The sequence below is a fragment of the Leucopleurus acutus genome (assembly GCF_964270905.1).
Source record: "Leucopleurus acutus genome assembly, chromosome: 6".
In the NCBI taxonomy this organism is placed as follows: Eukaryota; Metazoa; Chordata; class Mammalia; order Artiodactyla; family Delphinidae; genus Leucopleurus; species Leucopleurus acutus.
In genome coordinates this window covers 105,424,730-105,445,762 of record NC_139149.1, presented here as the reverse complement: position 1 = coordinate 105,445,762, position 21,033 = coordinate 105,424,730, and the positions used below count along the sequence as shown (strand labels likewise).

General features: G+C 38.5%; 1 protein-coding gene across 2 annotated transcripts in view; it reads left to right on the top strand.

Annotated features, from left to right (window-relative positions):
- DOCK10 (dedicator of cytokinesis 10) overlaps positions 1-21,033 on the top strand; it is a gene marked incomplete at both ends in the record, with an annotated part of 280,006 nt that overhangs the window by 171,042 nt on the left and 87,931 nt on the right. For both annotated transcript variants that reach the window (XM_082841820.1, XM_082841819.1), the window contains 7 exons: positions 7,351-7,534; positions 8,782-8,867; positions 9,135-9,218; positions 9,338-9,493; positions 17,511-17,732; positions 18,149-18,271; positions 19,516-19,598. In XM_082841820.1, coding sequence (XP_082697946.1) covers positions 7,351-7,534; positions 8,782-8,867; positions 9,135-9,218; positions 9,338-9,493; positions 17,511-17,732; positions 18,149-18,271; positions 19,516-19,598 — 938 coding nt within the window. The remainder of the gene's footprint in view (positions 1-7,350; positions 7,535-8,781; positions 8,868-9,134; positions 9,219-9,337; positions 9,494-17,510; positions 17,733-18,148; positions 18,272-19,515; positions 19,599-21,033) is intronic.

The following is a 21,033-nucleotide window of genomic DNA, read 5'->3' as shown; positions in this document are numbered from 1 at the left end:
TCTAATCTGACCTTCCACTACAGGTACCTTTTCTCCATCACATCTTAGACTGTGTTTCAGTCTCTGCTTAAGCAGTACCTTGAAAAGAGAATGTCTTCTAAGGAAAACGTAAGCTTGGGGTTTTTACTGGTCGATGTTCGAATCCTAGTTTCACCATTTACTATCTGAGAGCCTTGAGTAAGTTACTCAAGCTCTTTGATTTTTGGTGTCTCATCTGTGAAACCAAAATAAATGTGCTAACATGTGATAAGGATATGGGAGATAGTGTGTCCTCAGCCATCCTTTCCTAGTCTTTCCATTAATTACAAAGGTCACAACTTTGAGAGATAAACACCCCATCGTGGGAAAGCCCTTCTAGAAAATATTGATTCACCTTCCTGAAATATCTACCTAAACTTGCTAATTTATCCATTTCTTTCTTCATTCATTCATTCATCCAGCAAACTTATTTAGTGCTTATGACATGCAGGAACTGTGCTTAAGCATTAGGAATTCCCTGCTGAAATCATGACCAGAGAAGGACATAGGCTCATAACTCACTATTACACAGTGTCTCAAGAGCTATAATGGAGGTATAAATGGCACTTTCTATGGAATGTTCTAGGAACATGGAACAGTGATAAACTCTTCTGGGTTGGCTGGAAGGATGCATAGAAAAAATGGGCATATAGGTAGGAATCTCCAAGGTAGATTTTATACCTTCAAGCACAACTGAATAATCCTACTTCACTTTCCAATAGATATTAGCCATTCAAGTACCCGGGAACATGTATTTTATCTTTTAAAGGGTTTGGTTCTGTATCCCTGTATTTGTATTCCTCTTTATCAAGAGCTTGTTACCCTTTATAGAGGGAGGGGCCTTTAGCTTCTTGAGATCACTTTGGGAAGGTAGACATCTAGGTCCCTTGTCACCTTATGTCTGCCAGTTCTTATGTATTTGCTTACAGCTCTTTCTAACTTGTAAGTTTTGCATCTGGAAAAAAAGATACTGAATCAGAGAGTGCAAGTTTAGTCATTGCTCCAGCAAGTTCTCAGGCACAAAATGTGCCTGGAGACGAAACACGTACACACAGAAGCACAAAGCAAATGAATAATAGGATGAGTCAGACCTATTTTGTCAAGAATCGTTGTCAGTTGCCCTTGAATAAAACAGAGAAGAGAAACAAAGAGTTTGCCTCAGGAAGTGCTACCTACCACCCAGCATTCTCAGGGCATTCATGCACATAAGAGTCTTGAGTGAACAAGCCTTTTACTTTGCTTCATTCAGACCCATTCTATATCACTGTGCTTTCCTAAGAATAATCCTTGGAATTCTTAGAAATATATTTCAAGGGCGACTTCAAATAGAGAGAAACTCCTACCCAGAGACTTCAGGTGACGTTTATGATTGGAAATTTCCTGGATCTTGGTAAAATAGAGACCTAACAGTAGTTTTCCACTTTTTTGTAATGTCATCAAACAGTACTAGATCTGTTTCACACCCCTCATTCCCAGTCTGAAGCAGAACTTCCAATTTTTGCTACTTCAGTTTTGATTTGAGACTAAGGCCTATTTGGACCTAAGCTATCCTATCTTGTTCTGTGAGAGTCTTCTCATTCATTCATTCATTCATTGGTCCATCCATCCATCCATCCATCCATCCATTCCAGATCCTGCCACTGCGGAGGGAGCGAATAGCCCAGGAATCCCAGCTACCTAGAGTCCCTACCTCAACAGTGACAATGACTGATGTCACTTGATAGATAAAGGCTTAAATGAGGGTGGTGTGGTGCTGAATGCTGTTGATTTCCTCCTAGGTGCTGATCTTCCACCTTGTGGATGTGGGTTCTAAGACAACGGCCTTAGGGGCTTAACCAGAGTCTAGAAAGTCAGATGCCTTCTGCAGCTCAGGCCACTACAGGAAGGAAGTAGGGTCAGCTGTGAGATAACAGGAGCAGCTCAGACTGTGTGTGCCCATATAAAGGCAGTCAAACTGGGAGGGAAAACAATGTGTACCTCCCAAGGAAAATAAATTTAGAAGCCAACTATGACCTATAAACCCCCCATTAGCAAACCTTGGCTGTAAAGAATCTGACCTCCCATGATAACAATAAAAACCAGAATGACACTTGTAATCTTCTTCATCTAATACATTATTTGACAACAGTTGATGGAACATGCATTATTATTGTCCCAATTTGTTAAAAATAAAACTCAGCGAGATAAAGCGGCTTGCCCAAGTCACAGAGCTAATAAATGGAAAAATCACATTTGAGGCAGAAGAATGTCCAAAGTTACAGAAAGATGCCCAAGGAAATGCTTTGGTGATCATACATCCAGTGGGCATGCTTGCATAGATACATACATTCATCCTACATAAGCCGCATAGGCAGAAGAAACACTACAAAGATAGGTGCTGGTGTGTCATTTAAGCAGTGAGTTTTGGATGTAAGATTTATTTCAGCAAATATATATGGAAACTTTTGCTTTATGCAAAGCACTGTGGGAAAGCCAAACATGAATTAGATGTGGTTTGTGTCTTCAAAGAACTTCCGGCCTGTGGGAGAACAGAACAGATATAGCACATGCCTGAGTAATTAAACACGAATGACACATCTCAAACAATAGGTTCTGATAACATATGAAAGAAGGATATTACATTTATCACTGCATGATGCTACCTTATATTACACATATGTAATATATATATTGCTTATTTTTTCCTGACATTACATAACACTAGAATGTAAGTTCAATGAGGGCAAGCAGTTCGCTTGAACATTTTTAATGCTCTGTACTTGGCACATAGAAGGTAGCCAATATATCTTGGTCGAATGAATGAACAAATAAGCATACAGAGAATGGAAAGGACTGCATGGATGGTAGCCATCAATACCAGTAACCTGGATTTGATGTTGTGTGTTTCCTCTTAAAACTCTTCTCTTGTTAAGGCAAAATTCTGTAAAAGATGCTAGCCACATAATAGGTACAGTGGCATATTTTGCTCGAATAACTTCCTTCAATATTCAGTCCTCCATTGGCTTTGGTGATTTTATTGGAGTGTCTATTTCAAAACTTTTCCAGATGAATATTGTGGAAAGAGACCAGTTTGCCACAACTCATTAAGCACACCATGTGGCATTAGGACATATTTCCAGTTTCCTTTTATTTATGAAGTCACGTAGATAGACTGTGGTGACCTTGAATGAACAAAGTAGTTTCATCGGTCGCAAAGGATACTGATTTCAGGGAAATAAAGGAAAATTTGAGGAGTAATAAGAAAACGATTACTTCTTGATTATCATTTTAATGACTTAAAATTGCATTTCAAGATTATAAAAATGACCCATTGGTTTTCTGCTTTGGGTTTTTCTTTTTTGCTGTTTTATACGCCATTATCTTGGAGATTACGGAGAGTGAGATGGAAAACCACTTAGGCATCGTAATCTTCCCCAACATAAGCTTCTCTGCACTGCAAGTAGTTCTGTTTCACTCCAAGAAGAAAAAGATAATTTGGCTTTTGAGAAGTTGTGAATAGAATATTTATTTCATTTATAAATATCCCTTTTTGAGAAACAAGGGCTTGTTATACTTTGCTCAAATTTTTTAAAAAATTTAATATATAATACTGTTGAAGTTGGCAATCACATTTAATTCATTTAAAGTACAGAAGGCAATTTAGGAAATCAAGTTTTGTTCTTATTTTGTCATGTTTGTTATTAGTTCCTTGACAGCTGCATTTGAAAGCAGGTTGCAGCTCAATCCACTTTTAATTTGGACCCAGTGTAAGTACTGTACATAGCTTTGCATCTGCCTGTCCCCATTGTTTACAGCATCAAATTAGTCAAGCAGATTCTTTCTTTTATTTTCAAGACAACCCTGAGACTTGTTTGCATTCTGCTATCCTCAGATGCTTTAGATCTGCTCTGAACTCTGGACATTTCTAGTTCTTTCCTGAGTGTCTATTTCTGTTCCTGTTGCTTTTTGAAGGATACAATACTATCATAGCAACGTGTCTCTTTTATACCTGCTCTCGGCCGTCTGTCTTTGCCCTCAGACCCTCTGTGTCAGTGCAGGTCACAGGCGGTTTTATGGACCTCCTTCTTCAGCACCCCAGGAAATGTGTGGGAGGGTGTGTGGAGGGAGTCTGCCCCACTCCTCATGAGGCAAGCATAGCTTTTAAGAATTTGCATTCTTAAAGAAGCTACCTGGAGGTTTGCTTTGCACAGGACCACCCCGCCTCTGTTTACACTGCAGCCAAAATGATCTCAAAATGCAACTGTGGTCTTTTACGAGTCAAGTCATCCTTTCTGTATTCTCACAGAACACAGAGGGTGCTGCAAGAATAGTAGTATTCTCAACACACCATTGTAAAGCAATTATACTCCAATAAAGATGTTTAAAAAAAAAAGAATAGCAGTATTCTCATGTTGCAGTAACAATCCTGTTCTCAAAAAGAATTTTTATACCTTGATTTCATACGTCTTCTTCAATACATTCATACAAAAGTTAAGTACATTTATCTTCCAATTTCACATTTGGGTGATTAATTGGTTAACACCCATTGGCCCTGTTCCAACACCTTGTCTGTTTTTGCCCAGCACAAAATGTAAACACGAGAGAACCTCTTTAAGAATGAATACTGTCACTGCACTGAGGATAACTAGTGAGCTTCTGCCCTTATCAGGCTCACGGGCTATTGAAAATGGCAGCCTGCAGGTGAGTCATTACAGGGCAAAGAAATAATAAAAATTGACAATAATACGAAAGTATGGACACGAGCAAAGGGCTTGTCCTTGGCAGAGTCTAGAAAGTGCCATGTGAGCTGTGAGATTCCACAGTGAGGATCACAGTTAGCTTTTTAGCTAATTCTTCTTTCTCCTTCAATTCCCAACTTTTACTTTTTCTTGAGTCTTGTATGATGCCCTGCTGTCTACTTTCAGAAACCAGAACATCCCAGGCCATGGTTACCCATGTGGTGTGTGATTGTGCCAGGCAGGTGGCAAAGAAGGAGAAGGGCATCTGATGAGCATCTTCTTTGTGGCTGGTCATCTCAGGGGATGTCAAAGGATAAAGGGATTACTTCCTGTCTCCACCACTTGCTGCCCGTGTATCCCAAGCATATTTTCATTTGTCTTCCCAAGTCTCAATGTTACCATATGTTAAATGGAATGATACAGTTTCTCTCATAGAGTTATTATGAGATTTAAATAAAATGGTGACTGAAATGGTCAGCACAGTGCCAGGTATATAGATGACAAGTGTTGTAAGTGTCATGTTTGTAGTAGTAGCCGTACTGTTGTGGAAGCTGAAAGGAGAACGCTATTTGGGGACGTTTTTAAGAGCCTCCCAAAGAAAGAGAACATTACCAGGAGTATATTAAAAATTATTCTTCCTTGGGCTTCCCTGGTGGTGCAGTGGTCGAGAGTCCGCCTGCCGATGCAGGGGACACGGGTTCGTGCCCTGGTCCGGGAAGATCCCACATGCCGCGGAGCGGCTGGGCCTGTGAGCCATGGCCGCTGAGCCTGCGTGTCCAGAGCCTGTGCTCCGCAACAGGAGAGGCCACAACAGTGAGAGGCCCGCGTACCGCAAAAACAAACAAACAGACAAATTATTCTTTCTTGCCACCAAGAAATAGCAATCCTTTTCTCAGAAAGAATTTATACCTTGATGTTTAGCTGTAACCCCGCACTATAGTGCCGCTCTCATCTTAGGGCTCTATCATTGTTTGTATTTTACTTATCTTAATTGTGTAGGCTTTGCTTTATTACAGTTGTGAGTTCTCTAAAGGCGTTAGAACAGTGTGGGTAAGAGTTGAATACTTGTATCAGAGGTACCTAGGAGTGAATTAAATGTGGAACATCTTCAGAAGTTCTTACAGCCACCGCAGGTTATATAACACTAGTTTATATCATCAGGGGAAGTTTCTACTTTGCATTTGTATTTCTCATCTCGTGGCAGGAATATATAAAACTGCTGTAATAATCTGCTTTTGTATTCCCTCTACTTTAAATGTGCTTCTTTGATCTTTAAACAGCTCACTTCTTTTTACAGATTTCACCTTCTGTGAAAGTTCAATCTAGAGTAGCTACTCATCACATCAGACCATTTTAATTCTCTGCACAACAGAGAATCTTTGTTTTTCATTTGTTTGTTCATTTCTTCAATCATTCATTCATTCCCAACGAGAAGAACCTCTTCTGTCCCATTTATAAGATATGACTGTTTTGAACACACTGTTGTTGAATCCTTCTGTGTGAGAGCACTGGTACAGGACAGAGTGGTGACCCAGCTCTCATGGAGGCAGATGTAAGGGAGGAACACACTATTCAAACAAACAAATGAAAGTGAATAAGCATGTAATCCCAAATTGTTGTGAGTGCCCCGGAGGACAAGAACCTTGTCCTAACTGGGGAACTGGGGAAGGTTCACTGAGCAAGGATAAATTCACTTGAGATCTGAAGAGTGAATACAAGTCACGTAAGTACTTGCAGGGCAAACATCGTGCTGTGTGCGTGAACCCATGCATGGTGATTTGGGATGGGAGGGTTGTTTCAGGCCTTTGTGGCAGCAACAAAGCCTATGATGGGAGCACATCCAGGGAACTAGAACAAAGCCTCGTGGGTTGGTCACAAAATGCAAAGTAGAGATGTCAAGTTCGAGAAAAGTCTGGAGGTTGGTGGAGAAGCCAGAGACAGAGAAAGGAATTGGGGGTCCCTGGCATATGGATGTCATTTAAAGCCATTGGCCCAGAGGAGAAAGGAAGGAGTCTAAGGCAGAGCTGAGGTCAGCATGACAAGTCACCAAGATAAGGAAGAGCCAGTAGAGGTGACTGAAGAGTGGTGGCCATTCAGGAGGAAAGGAAACTAGCATAGAGTGTAGTCATGGAGAAACCCAGAGAGAGATGGGTTTCAAGAAGCAACTGTGTTAATTCTGATGAGAGGTCAAGGAAGATATGAAGAAAGAGATGTCCTTGGGTAGTACAGCAGCATAGAGTTTGTTGGTGATCTTGGCAAGTGCTGCCTCTGGGATACGATGGGGTCAAAAACCCAACTGGAGTGAGTCGTAGACAGAACACAAGGTGAGGAAGTGAAGGCAGCAACTCAAAGCAACTATTTGAAGGAAGCTTAGCATATACTCCTCCACCTGCCTGAAGATGAAATTTTTGAGCAAACATGCTCATCCAATCAAGAAAAATGTACAAAAAGGCTTGAAAGAAACCAAACGAAATGATTCTTATCCAGCTCAATTTTTGTCTTGTTTTGGAAGATCTCCTTGAGGTCATCTACTCATGAGGAAAGACCCCGTTAAAAGCGTCTCCCACTCTCTAAGACTTGGTATCTGGTGTTTTTCTTTCTTTTCATGCCACAGAATAACAGACTAAGAAAATATGCCTTCGAATTGAAAATGAATGACCTGACCTATTTTGTGCTGGCGGCTGAAACGGAGTCAGATATGGAGGAGTGGATCCACACCCTCAGCCGCATCCTGCAGATCAGTCCTGAGGGCCCCCCTCAGGGCAGAAGGAGCGCGGAGCTCACGGAGCTGGGGCTGGGTGAGCGCTTGCACACCCACCTCCCTTCCCTCGCGAAGTGCGCATTTGGTTCATTTCAGCTGCTACTAACCCTGGTAGCCGTCAGGTGTAGCTCTTCCAACCCTGAGCTATTCGCTCCAGGAAATCACCCATAAACCTTTACTTTTACTCAGTAGTGAGAGTCACCACACAGAGGTATGATTTTGAGTTGCCAGGCAATGCTTTGAGGCTGACATCCAGCAAATGATGTTAGGAACCATTGGTCAGCGGTATTAAAAATATACCCATGTCTGATGGGGTGTTAGAGGGGAGACTCTGTGTTTTATAGCCTTTCATTAAATTTAATTAATGAACATAATACTCTGTAATGGCAAATATGCATTCTTTCCTTTTAGTTGAAAGGCATCTTTCACGTGTGCTTTTGACCCCACTGAGATCAGCCTAGTTGTGGAAGTTCCATGAATTTTGCATGGTATTCGAGATTTTTATAAGACAGATTTTTTTTTCTGCCCATCCTAATTCTTTCGTATAATTCTAATCCAGGCTAAGCAAAGAGAACAAGAGAGAGGAAAGAGAGGATGAAAAGTAGGGGAGAAAACAGGTCTGTAGCCACATCGAAGACAAGTTCACCTTCAGAGTCAGTGATCCTAAAGGAAAATTACTTTAAGACATTTTTCATAACACATGATATGTTATTTTAAGTCTTTAAGTTCTGATAGTCTATGTATCATATGAGAGATTCATGAGATAATAAGGAAGAAGATTATGGTTGACTTTAATACAACTGCTATATATCATAGTAAGTGTTTTACATTCATGATTTGCTTACTAATAATCAACTAGAATATTAATGTTTACAGAGTCTTAGAGAGTTTAACTGAAGCTAGAATGTGGGTTTTACATTGATGGCCTAAGAGTCAGAATTATGCAAAATATATTCATATATAAGAAAACTTTAGTATGCATTAATGAACTGCGACAAAACAACCTCAAGTATAAATGTAGTATTGTAAGGGTCCATAGTTCTTATGGGCACAGGATGGTGTCATGGAGAGTGTCCCAAAATGAGCACCAGGACATCTGATTTCCAGGCCCAGTTCATCTAACAATACGGAATACTAGAGCCAGGACACAGTGAAGCCACCTCCTCACCAACATCCATCCCTCATCGCTCTGGAGTCTAACCCAGTTGTTATATGTCACAGGCTAGAGAAAGGAATGATTCATGAGAACTGTTTAATAACCCAGTCTTGGTGTATCTTTTCAAGATTCCCTGGATAATTCTATAACGTGTGAATGCACACCGGAGGAAACAGATTCTTCAGAGAACAACCTACACCCAGACTTCACAAAAGTAATAAAGCTGACATTTTTCTATGAAAATAAATTCGAATTACTTATTGCTTTCATGGAAAAGATATAAATGCTTTCTTTTAAGATTTAGACTAAGAAACACAACAGTCAGAAAACAAAAGCATGTTTCTATAAGATTGTGGAGTGTTCATGGATGATATTAAAGCAGTGCTGATACTAAGGGGCTATTTCTTGGCCATGTGGATGGAGCTGGGCCGTAGGTTTCTGGCTATTTAGATACTAAGAACTAACACAGTTTTCTCTGTAGTACCTCACAGAAACTGAAGAGATTGTCAAAGCAACTCGAAACACGGAGAGGCTAAATCTGTTCTTGCTGGATCCAGATATAGATGTAAGTCGGAATTCTCTCTAAGCAGACATAAACTTGATTCGTACAGTTGTGGTTTATAATTTAGAATCTCTTTTCTTATGATGGGTGTTTGTTGAGTAAAACTTCCCAAACTTTTTTAGAGCTTGAAACTTCAGAAGAAGGATCTTTTAGAACCTGAGTTTGTGATCAAACCATTTGAAGAAAAAGCTGCTAAGAGAATCATGATCATTTGTAAAGCTCTCAACTTAAGTCTCCAGGGATGTGTTACAGAGAATGAAAACGATCCGGCAACAAATGTAAGTTTCTCTTCTGTTACATCCTATAGATCGGCCACATCACACCACCCTCGTTAAAATCTTTTATTCAATTCTTGATCTTTCCAGGCACTGAGTTCACACCCTCAATTGTACCAAGGGTATGATTGACAGCATTTGTCCACATGAAAAAATGCACAAGTTATGAAGTGAAATTGTCAGGACACTGCCATAGAATTTCCCTTTTAACTTAAAGAAGTATCGAAGGGATTATGCTCTAGGGTTCTTTCCATTAAATCAGCACAGTGGTTCAGAGTTTCCAAAGAGATTGTTTGTATCTTCTTGGAACTTGAGATGGCTTTTAAATTGATATTTTTATTTTAATATTTATGTGTTAATTTTCATGTATATTAGAGAATATTTATAATGAGCAAATCAACCCTGTGTTTTCACAGCTACTACTGCTTATGACAAGGCTAAATAGTGAATCAAGTAAAATAATATTATATAAATATTAAATAAATAATACACGTAAATGGTAGGGAAAAAAAGGTGCTTCACTGATATTTGGGAAACATCAGTGTGCTCATTAAATCCATACAAGATTCCTCTTCTTACCAAGTGGGCTCTCTTGAGAGTTCACTCAGTATTCTAGGGGACAATTCTATACTAATTGTAAATGTATGTGTGGGAAGGGGACATTTTGTGAGCATAAATATTATTAAAGGTTGAACTATAAAAAAGGGAATAAAAAGCACTCATAATCCTGACATCAAAAATCATTGTTAATATATTGGTGTGTTCCCTTTCATTCTTTGTTAATGTGTTCTGTCCTCATTTCTAATAAAGCATCCCTCAATTGTCATCTTTCACCTTAAAGAAGAAAACTTATTTCCAGATCCATGATACAAGCCACATTTGCTTTTAAAAGGTAGAAACAGCATTAAGTTTTCTCTGCAGATTGCACACACAATCCTGTACATGCCTTTATTTATGATGTAGTAAAACGAGCCTCATTAGTTTGACAGTGAGTAGCTGGCAAAATGGGTGAACTCTTTCGAAAGACTGTAACCTACTGCCCTTGGGGCTTCAGGCACCCCACTGGTTGTCTGAGCCCCCTTCTTCCTGGTATAATAGCAGGACAACGGTACATGCTATGGACCTCAGGAGAATGAGGAGAATCAAGTAACAAATGCCTGACTTTCCCACTTACAAGTTGTTCCATGCTGGGCAAGTGGCTTAACCTCAGTCTCCTCTTCTGAAAATGGGCAAAATAATAAGACTATTTCAAATAGCCGTTGTGAAGATTAAATATGGTGCCCGGCGCAGAGCAAGCATTCATTAAATATTAACTCTTATTCTAATATCTGGGAAATTGCTTTGAAATTTGTAAATACAATGCATGCAAGGTATTGATGTTTTCAGTGTTACCTGTGAGATTCTTGTTGACAAGTAAGCTAAAATTGAAATTTGTTGCCAGTAAGAATCTTCCTCCAAAATGAAGCTTCCTCATGTTTTATAACTGTAACTGTGCACTAGGTTATGTGAGACTGAAAGTAGTTGAAGTTGAGTTTACTCATTCTCCAGCAAATATTTATTCAGTGCACCTACTAGACCCAGACTTGTTCTAAGTACTGGATAAATAGCAGGGAACGAAATCAACAAGGTCCCTAGCCTCTTGAAGACTAGATTCTTTTGGAAAAGGACCGAAGTAAATAAGGAAACGAATAAATTAACAAGATAATTGCACATTGTGCAAAGTTCTTTAAAATAAATCAATATAAAGAGATGTGATACAGAGGAACTGGGAAGAAGGCTGCTGTAGGTGGGGGGCCATGGGAGGCCTCTCTGAGCGGGTGACATTTGAACAGAGACCAAACGTTGAGAAGGATAAAACGTCAGGTCAGGGCAAAAGATTCCAGGCAGAAGAAAGAACAAGCGTGAATGCCCTGAGGCAGTTAAGTCTTGGCAAGTTCTGGGAACTGAAAGGGGATAGTGAGGGGAAGGGCAGACCAAGATGCGGTGGGAGAAACAGAACAGGGTAAGATTAGGTAGGGTCTTGTAGCAAAGAGTTTGGATTTATCCTAGGTGTGAGTGGAGGCTATTCAAGAGTTGAAAGCACATTAAAATGGTGTGATCTAATTTGTGTTTTTAAAACATCTCATTAGAAGAATGGATTGGAGGAAACAAGAGTTGAACAGGGAAAGCAGTTAGAAGCCTATTAGTATAGTTCACATCACGGCTTGCGCTAGGGCTGGCAAGGAGGAGGGAGAGGAATGGATGGATTTGACTGCTGTTTTGTAAATTGAACTGACAGTTTTTTCAGATACGTTGCATATACAGGATAAGGGGAAGGGAAATCTGAAGGATGAGTCCCTAGTCTTTGCTTTAAACACTTAGACGCATGGTGGTGCCATTACTAAGAGGACAAGACTAGAGGAAGAGCAGATTTGGGGGATGCAGGCCGAGAAGTACATTATGGATATGTGAAGCTTAATCAGCCTATTAGATATCCAAATAGAGATGGCCAGTGGGCAGATTCAAATACAAGTTTGGAACTCAAAGGAATGGCATGAACAGAGATACAAATTTGGAAGTCTGGTACAGACAGTGACCTAGAGGGAATCATGTAGGAATTTCTATGTGTGTAGGAAACATTTAATGGATGAATAGAGAAGTGACCAAAGAAGAATCAGAAGGAATGTTCATGGATGTAGAGATAAACCAGGAAAGAGTGGGTCATGACGCCAAGAGAGAAAGGGTCAGCTATGTGGAATGGTGCTGAGAAGCTGAATAACAAGAAGCCAGAGAGCAGCGTGGTAGATGTGGCCACATGGAGGATGACTATAGCAGAAAAAACTTCCTTGGAGTGAAAATGTTAGGAGGAGCAATCAGAACATACTTTCATTTGGGAGTAAAAAAAAAAAAAACTAGAAACTTAGTTCTTGAAACTATATTTGGAAATATCAGGAAAATTTAACCTAAGTTATAATGTCACTTAATCTAAATTTTATTAAATAAAAATAAATGCTTTTTTTGACCGGGTACATCTTTAAGTGTGATTAAAAGCTCAAATTTAGAAACGGAAACTCAAAGATAATGGGCTTTTCTTTCCAGTGCCAGGGGCATATGGCTCCTTCCACATGGCTTCGTATCTTTATACTAAAGCCCATATTCAGAAGCTAAATGTGTGTATTTGGGCCAATCTCGCCAGGCAAGAGAGCACGTGCAGCTCAAAGAGCAGCTTCTGTGAGCCCTTTCTTATGTGTCAGGCCATAGGAATAAGCCAATTCCAAGTGCTCTGTATGTCTGTATTATTTTTAATTTATTTTACAGTTGATACACATGTTTAAAAACTAGGAAAAGAATTTTAAGAATAATTTCATAGTGATTATAAACAATAATGTAAAAAAACCGAGAAAACAGCCTCTCCTGAACTCAAGTGCAATTTTGTAGGTAATGGCATTGTTTTAAAAAATCTTTGTGTGATTATTCAGTGACACTCATTAATGTCGCTATTTTTAAATTCATTGTTTGTAACTCAGTGAGCATGCTTTTTAATTAATTGAAATATTTCTCCAAGTTGCTGAAGAGCCAGCAATTCAGTAGCATTTAATGAATGAGCTTCTAAAAAGACACCCTAAAAGGACTTTTTCACGATGGGGAAACAATACTTGAACAGCATGTTATTTTTTAGTCAGTCAGTTGAAAACCAAATTCAAGTTGATGGTTTTAGAGTATAAAATATTTCTTTGAAATAAAAATTGATTCCAAAAATCTGAACTAATAAAACTGCTTCACAGCTGAGCTACATTTAAAATGCCATGTTCTTGAATTTTTTTAAAGAGAAGTACAGAATTCTAAACATCAGAAACCTATGACTTAATTTGTTAGGCTTTGAAGGTTCTAAACAACACTTTATTGAAAAGCTGGTGATTCAAAAAGTAAGATGTGAATGGCCATCATCAAAAAGTCTACAAACAATAAATGCTGGAGAGGGTGTGGAGAAAAGGGAACCATTTTTCACTGTTGGTGGAAATGCAAACTGATGTAGCCACTATGGAGAATAGTATGGAGGTTCCTTAAAAAACTACAAATAGAACTACCATATGACCCAGCAATCCCACTACTGGGCATATACCCTGAGAAAACCATAATTCAAAAAGACACATGTACTCCAATGTTCATTGCAGCACTGTTTACAATAGTCAGGACATGGAAACAACCTAAATGTCCAATGAGATGAATGGATAAAGAACATGTGGTACATATATACAATGGAATATTACTCAGCAATAAAAAGGAACGAAACTGGGTCATTTGTAGAGATGTAGTTGTACCTAGAGTCTGTCATACAGAGTGAAGTAATTCAGAAAGAGAAAAACAAATATCGTACATTAACGCCTACATGTGGAATCTAGAAAAATGGTACAGATGAACCTATTCTTAGGGTAGGAATAGAGACGTAGACATAGAGAATGGACACGTGGACACAGGTGGGGAAAGGTAGGGTGGGACGAATTGGGAAATTAGGTTTGACATATATACACTACCATGTGTAAAATAGCTAGCTAGTGGGAACCTGCTGTATAGCACGGGGAGCTCAGCTCAATGCTCTGTGATGACCTAGATGGGTGGGATGGGGGGGAGGTGGGAGGGAGGTCCAAGAGGGAGGGGATATAGGTATACATATAGCTGATTCACTTCATTGTACAGCAGAAACTAACACAGCATTGTAAAGCAATTTTACTCCAATTAAAAAATGGTAAGATGTGACATTTAAGTTGAAAAGGTGGATTGGACGAAATAAGTGAAGCACCATATGAGCTTTAAATCCTGACGGATTATCAAAGTAGGTGATTTATTTCCATTCACGAAGCAGAAATGAAAATCAAAAGGCAGCAATTCACAAAAACTTAATAAGGATTTTTTTCCTTTGACCTTCAATGTGTTTGGGGTTCCTACCTGAGTTATTTTCACCTAATTTTGTATTTTTCAACTCTTAGCAGACTACCACTGCCACAAACCAAGAGTTTTTCTAAACTAAATTAAATTGGTAAAATATGAAACTTTTCCATTTTGTCTTATTTTTAAAAACTAATGCGTTGAATTTTATTTTATGTGTAATTGTAACAGTAAGGGAGCTGGCAGGTATTGCTAATATTAAGGAATTAAACTAATACCCCTGTTATAAACTCGCCATAATCCTGCATTTCAAAGAACACAAGATACTTATGAAACATTCAGCAAAATCCACAGCATGAGTGAGTCTGTACAGTGATGAACTTGGTCACAACCTGCTTATCCACAGAATCCTGGTGGGTGAGAGGCATCAATTCAAAATTGAGTAACATAAACAAAAGTTAAAAAACTTTTTATAAGTATATTCATTTTCAGAAGCCTGTAGTTAATTACATATGTATGTATTTACATATATATGTATGTATATAATTATTCATGTGTGTATTTATATACATATGTCTGTGTATATAATTACATATACATATATTGGGTTGGCCAAAAAGTTCGTCCGTTTTTTCCATGTTACAGAAAAACCTGAGTGAACTTTTTGGCCAACCAATATTTATTTCAGTCCTTGTTTTATTTAATTTCTCTTGCATTTGACATTTTTCTAGTTGAAAATTATTTCTTTCTGAAATCTTTCTTCTTCTGTGTCTTTGATAACTCTGACAGCATTAAAAAAAATTTTAGCAGCTTGTTTTTAAAAATCTCTCTCCACTCCCCCATCTCTTTTGTAAGCTGTTTTCCCTACTCCAGTCTCTATCCTGTGCATGTTCATATTTCCTAGGATGCCATTCTGATTCTCTTCTTTTTATTTAATGCCTTGAATAGGCACCCACATCCCCTAATCTTTTGGGTTCAGATCTCCAGCCCAATTTCCTTGACTTGGCTCAAAACTCATATATCCAACTGCTCCTGGAAAGTCCTACAAATGATTCTCTGTACCAAAGAATTCATCTTTGTATCCTCATCCTATATATTAGTGAATGGCATTGTCATTCACTTAGTTTCCTATAGCTCCAAACCTGGGGATTTTCTTTTATTCATGCCCTTGTGAACCCTCTCTCCAACTAACCAACACACGCACACAAGCAATGGATTTCCAAGCCTTTTGGTTGTACCTTCCTAACGTTTCTCAAATGTATCTTCTGCAAACGCACCCTAACTTTTTGTTTCCACTCTGATCTCACTCTAAACCTGTGTTTTTTCATGTCTTTGTGACTTTGCCATGTCACTCCACCTACTAGAAGCCCTTTATAACTTCCCCTTTACCAAATTTCTACTTCTTTAAAACTCAAGCAAGAAACTTTCCCTTCCCTTTCCATCTTCCTTTACCTTCGCATTTGCCCTTTACTTCACATCTTCCTCTTCCTTCCTAGCACGGTAGTAAGAGGTTAAGGGAGCAATCACACAGAGGCTTGGAAGTTGAGTGAGCATAAGAATTCCAGATGATGCGGGGGAGAGAGCCACGTGGAGGCGCAGAGGTGCCACGCCCTTGGATTTGTCAGGATCTGGGGCACTGTGCAGGCTGGTGCAGAGGAGATAGCTAGATAGCTGCTATGGTTGGGAGACTGGTTACTCTGAACAATAAGTAAACTAGTTGAACAAATAAGTAAATAAATGATAATGAGTCAGGGCACTATTGGATGAAATGATAATGAGTCAGTCACTATTGGATGAAATACTCGCAAATATGAAAAAGGGAAAGGCTAGAAAGAACCTTTGAGGATTTGGATTGGAAATGGAGGTATGACATGAACCCATGAGTTTTTAATAAATATTCATGTACTGACAGAGATAGAGACATCATTGTAGCTGTGACTATTGTGTATATGTATATATATGTGTGTGTCCCAGAAACAATGAGCATAGATAGCAAGCCCCCAGATCCTGGTTTCTAAGTGTCACCCTCACTAACAAGAACCAGGGCTCTTTGGAGGAATGGCTGGGACATGGAAAGTGTAAGATGAGCCTGGAACATCTTGTTGGGTAAAGAAAGAGGTGCTCCAGAAATGATGCTCATCTGCCGTAAAGACGCAGGAGCTACACTGAAGGGTGTACCTCTAGCACAATCTGAGACAAGTCGAGTATCACTATAAATAACGACAGTAAGAGATGGACATTTATTGAATAAAATAGCAATCCATGAGTCTATACATACATATATATATATGTACATATGTGTGTATGTGTATATAAATATATATATAAATAAAAAATGAGGGATAAAGGAAAGCTCATTGTTACAGTAAAATACCGACTAATGTAGAAAGAATGATGGAACTAGAAGATCACCATTGGTAGCCATCATAGTGGTAATTGGTTCCAGTGGGAGTTACGAATGGTGGATTGGGTTTGAGGAGTAGCAGGACATTGGTGTAATCTCAGAAAATATTTCCAAAAAGGCTAATCACTTACCAAAGGGAAAATGGTGACGTTATAATGGAGAAAACTGGAAGATGCCAACAAGACCAGAATATTTAGGTTAACATTACCTAAAGTCGTGGGAAAGTTGACTTTTTGTGCCCTTGATATAATGAACTATGAAAATCAAATGTCACACTGGGGTATTACTGCCCCCAAAAGCATGACCTGAGTCAGATCATGAGGCATCATCAGGGATACTGACATTGCAGATATTTCTGAGAGAGTAAAGGAAATAACTAGAAGGTTTTGTAAGGTTGAATCATACATGTATTACAACGTATGAAAAAGAATATTTGGCAGGAAAAGTAGAATGAAGAAACCAATGAAATACAGTTCTGGGATCTGAGGAACCTGATAGTGGAAGGGATTCTGGGAACTTGCCTACAAATTTTGTATTTTATATGTTATATATAAAATATATAATACATGCAATATAATATATGGTATTATATCTATTACATATAATATAGCTTATTATATATAGAAATATTCTACTATATATAAATAGTAGTATTTTATCTACTGCCTTATTAAATAATATACTTAAGGAGGCTATCCCCTGTGTGATGATTTTATGTCAAAACCATCAATTCTTTCTTTTTCTCCAAAGATTGAGCCTTTTTTTGTGAGTGTGGCACTTTATGACCTCAGAAACAGCAGGAAGATTTCTGCTGATTTCCACGTGGATCTAAACCACACTGCTGTCAGGCAGATGCTCTCAGGGGCTTCCGTGGCTTTGGAAAATGGAAACATAGACACTGTCACTCCAAGACAATCAGAAGAACCTCATGTCAAGGGATTTCCAGAGGAATGGCTAAAATTTCCAAAGCAGGTTGCACTTTTGTTTATCTATCATGGGAGGGAAAATGCTTGTTCCAGTTTTCTTACCAATAGATTACATAAGATGAGCAGTTTTCCAAATAAAAATCCCCCTTAAAGCTGTACTCTAAAAAAGTAGAATTTTGGGGGCTTCCCTGGTGGCGCAGTGGTTGAGAGTCCGCCTGCCGATACAGGGGACACGGGTTCGTGACCCGGTCCGGGAAGATCCCACATGCCGCGGAGCGGCTGGACCCGTGAGCCATGGCCACTGAGCCTGCGCGTCCGGAGCCTGTGCTCCGCAACCAGAGAGGCCACAACAGTGAGAGGCCCGCGTACCGCCAAAAAAAAAAAAAAAAAAAAAAGTAGAATTTTGTAAATGTCTTCAGTGTGGTTTCCTAGATGCTTATTAGCTGTTTTCTTTGTACATAGGCTATATTTTCTGTAAGCAATCCACATTCTGAAATTGTTTTGGTGGCCAAAATCGAAAAAGTACTGATGGGAAACATTGCAAGTGGTGCTGAACCTTATATTAAAAATCCAGACTCCAACAAGGTAATGCATGATCTTTTTATAAATAATTTCAATTACTTTCAAGAAATAAAATCACACTGCCTTGATGAATTATCAAGTTTGATAAATGTAAGTCTTGAAGTATTCCCTTGTTAGTGAAATGAGTATCAAACAGTTAATTTTTAAAGTATATATTCTCAGCTTATGTTTTTTGATCCTGCAATTTCTGCTGAGACTCTATTGGTAGAAATAAATTTAAATGTGGATAAAACTTTAACCCCCAAAGACTAAAGTGTTAACAATAATGAAAAGTTAGGATTAATCTGACTGAAAACAAGGGAATACAGTTTACTAAGACATCAGCAATGCTTATGCTGAACTAAGTGAAGAAGTAAAATAGTTGTTTACCAAATTTTAATAACACCTAAATGAAGAAAGAAAGAGGAAAGAAAATACCATAAGTTCTTTAAATGGTGGGACTGCAGGACATTTTTTCTGCTTTCTTTTTTCAATTACCATATTTTCTATAATAATTGAATGTTATTTTTTAATAGAAAATAAATACAGAAAGTTTATATTATCCACACAAAGAAGTATATTGGGAAAATAATGCATAATAATTGAATTTGAGGATGTGTGACAGTTTAGGGCAGTGTTTAACATATTTATGAGAATCCTTTAATTCAGGGTTTAGCAAACTATGGAGTGCAGGCCAAGTCCAGCCTGTCACCTATTTTTGTAAATAAAGTTTTATTGAAACATGTTACACTCATTCATTTAAGATTGTCTTTCCTGCTATAGCAACAGAGTTGAGAAGCTGAGACAGAGACCACATGGCCCACAAGGCCCTATATATTGGATTGGCCAAAAAGTTTGTTTGAAAGAACTTTTAGGCCAATCCAGTATTTACCGTGTGACTTTACAGAACAAGTTTGCTGACCTCTATCATAACAAATAAAAAGAAATACAGGACAGCCTGTGAATGTAAATTTCATAACTCTTTCCATTCAATATTTTAAGGTCTTTTAAGTCAGAAAAAAAGTTGGTATTCCAAGGTAAGGGTGTTTTCTACATTTGAAATTTCTAAACTAAAAAGAAAGAAAGCGTTATACAATAGTTTGAACACAGAGGATATCATTTGTCTCTTTACAGGGTAGAATCTGTGAGCCAGTAAAGCAGAAGTTTACTGAGTTTCAATATAACACGGAAAAGTATTTATTAATATTTTACATGGACTGTTTGTACAGTGATGTTCTAAACAACATTTATATTTTTTTTTTCCTTAGTATGCACAAAAGATACTAAAATCCAACAGGCAGTTCTGCAGCAAGTTGGGGAAATACCGCATGCCATTTGCTTGGGCGGTGAGGTAGGTTGACAATTGCAACCAACAGAATAGAAGTGCATTTATTGTCTGCATTGAAAGCTTCATTTTTGAATGCATCTGTGTTACCTGTTATTTTTAACATACCAACACCTAGAAGAATGCTAGTGTGTTCATCTTCAAAAATACCTTCAGCTCCCCAGAAACATGTGTTTTACAAGATAATTTAGCAAGCCAGTTCATAATAGACTGGGACCATGACATGTGTACAGTGTATGCATGACCAGGTATGCAGTGGGTACTTGGTAGGATCAAAGCCAAGTCATAACTTCTTTATTATGTATATTTGGTCTAACAAACTCTTGATGTTTTATCAGTCCCAAGGGTTTGGTGCGCATAAAATTCAGATGGAAGCACTGTGATTTCTTATGCAGCTGCATGTTTTCATCTGTGCAGAAAACACGGGTCTATATATGGATGTTCAAATGAAACCATCAAATTGATCACTTGAACTCTCTTTGATTTTGGTACTGATTAGCATAGCCACATTTCTCAGTACCAGTTGACTCTCTGATAGAAATGCTGAGTTAACGTGGACACTGATGGTGGAACCATCCACCTGGACATATAACCTCTGCATAAAGGACAAAAAATGCCTTTCAGATCTGTTTAAACATCAATTACTACTGTCCTTGTCAGTCTCTTTGTGTCTTTATCAGTACATGAATTTCTTAAAGGAGGAAGTGCCTGCCATAGATATGTGGGAAAAGGTCAGCAATGGACAATCTGAATGAACTAAAAAAGATAAATTAGTGCTACAAAACAAGCAGCCTGTTAGGTATCCATTTGAATGTTGATTATACCCCAATGCAAATAACTTTAAAATCCAGAAGGACAGGAGAACTAGTTAGCTATGTCATTTTCAGGTCTCACAGTATCCAGTTGTGGTGCATAACCAGAGTAAACTCACCCCTATTTTTCATAATGTTGATGTAGTTATTGAAAGTTGGAGACAGGTACAGGGAGGAGGAATGTGGAATTAGGGGCAGTGGTAAACCAAGGTAGACTCATGCCGTCTCTAGGGATTCATTTGCCCCAAGGCAGCCCTCTCAGTTGAGGAGGAAGAGACCAGGCCCAGGAATCTGAAAACGTGGTCCAGATCAGATACCACTTATAGATTGTAGTTTTGGTCAAGTTTCCTTTCAGAGTCTCAGGGTCTCCATTTGCAGAATGAAACTAACAAGACCGCCTTGTGAACAGTAGTGCAAAGGCATCTGTCATAGAGTAGATCATAAATATCATTTTATCCCCCTTTAATATCTCTCCCTACAGGGACAGCTAATGCTAGGATATTCTTCATGAATAAAAGATATTAGTTAGAAATACTGAACCCTTATGATGAACTTAATTCATTTTTTTCCTTGTAAGCTTCAAGAAAAAGGATAACTAATTGTAATTCACAGGTCAGACTTTTCATGTT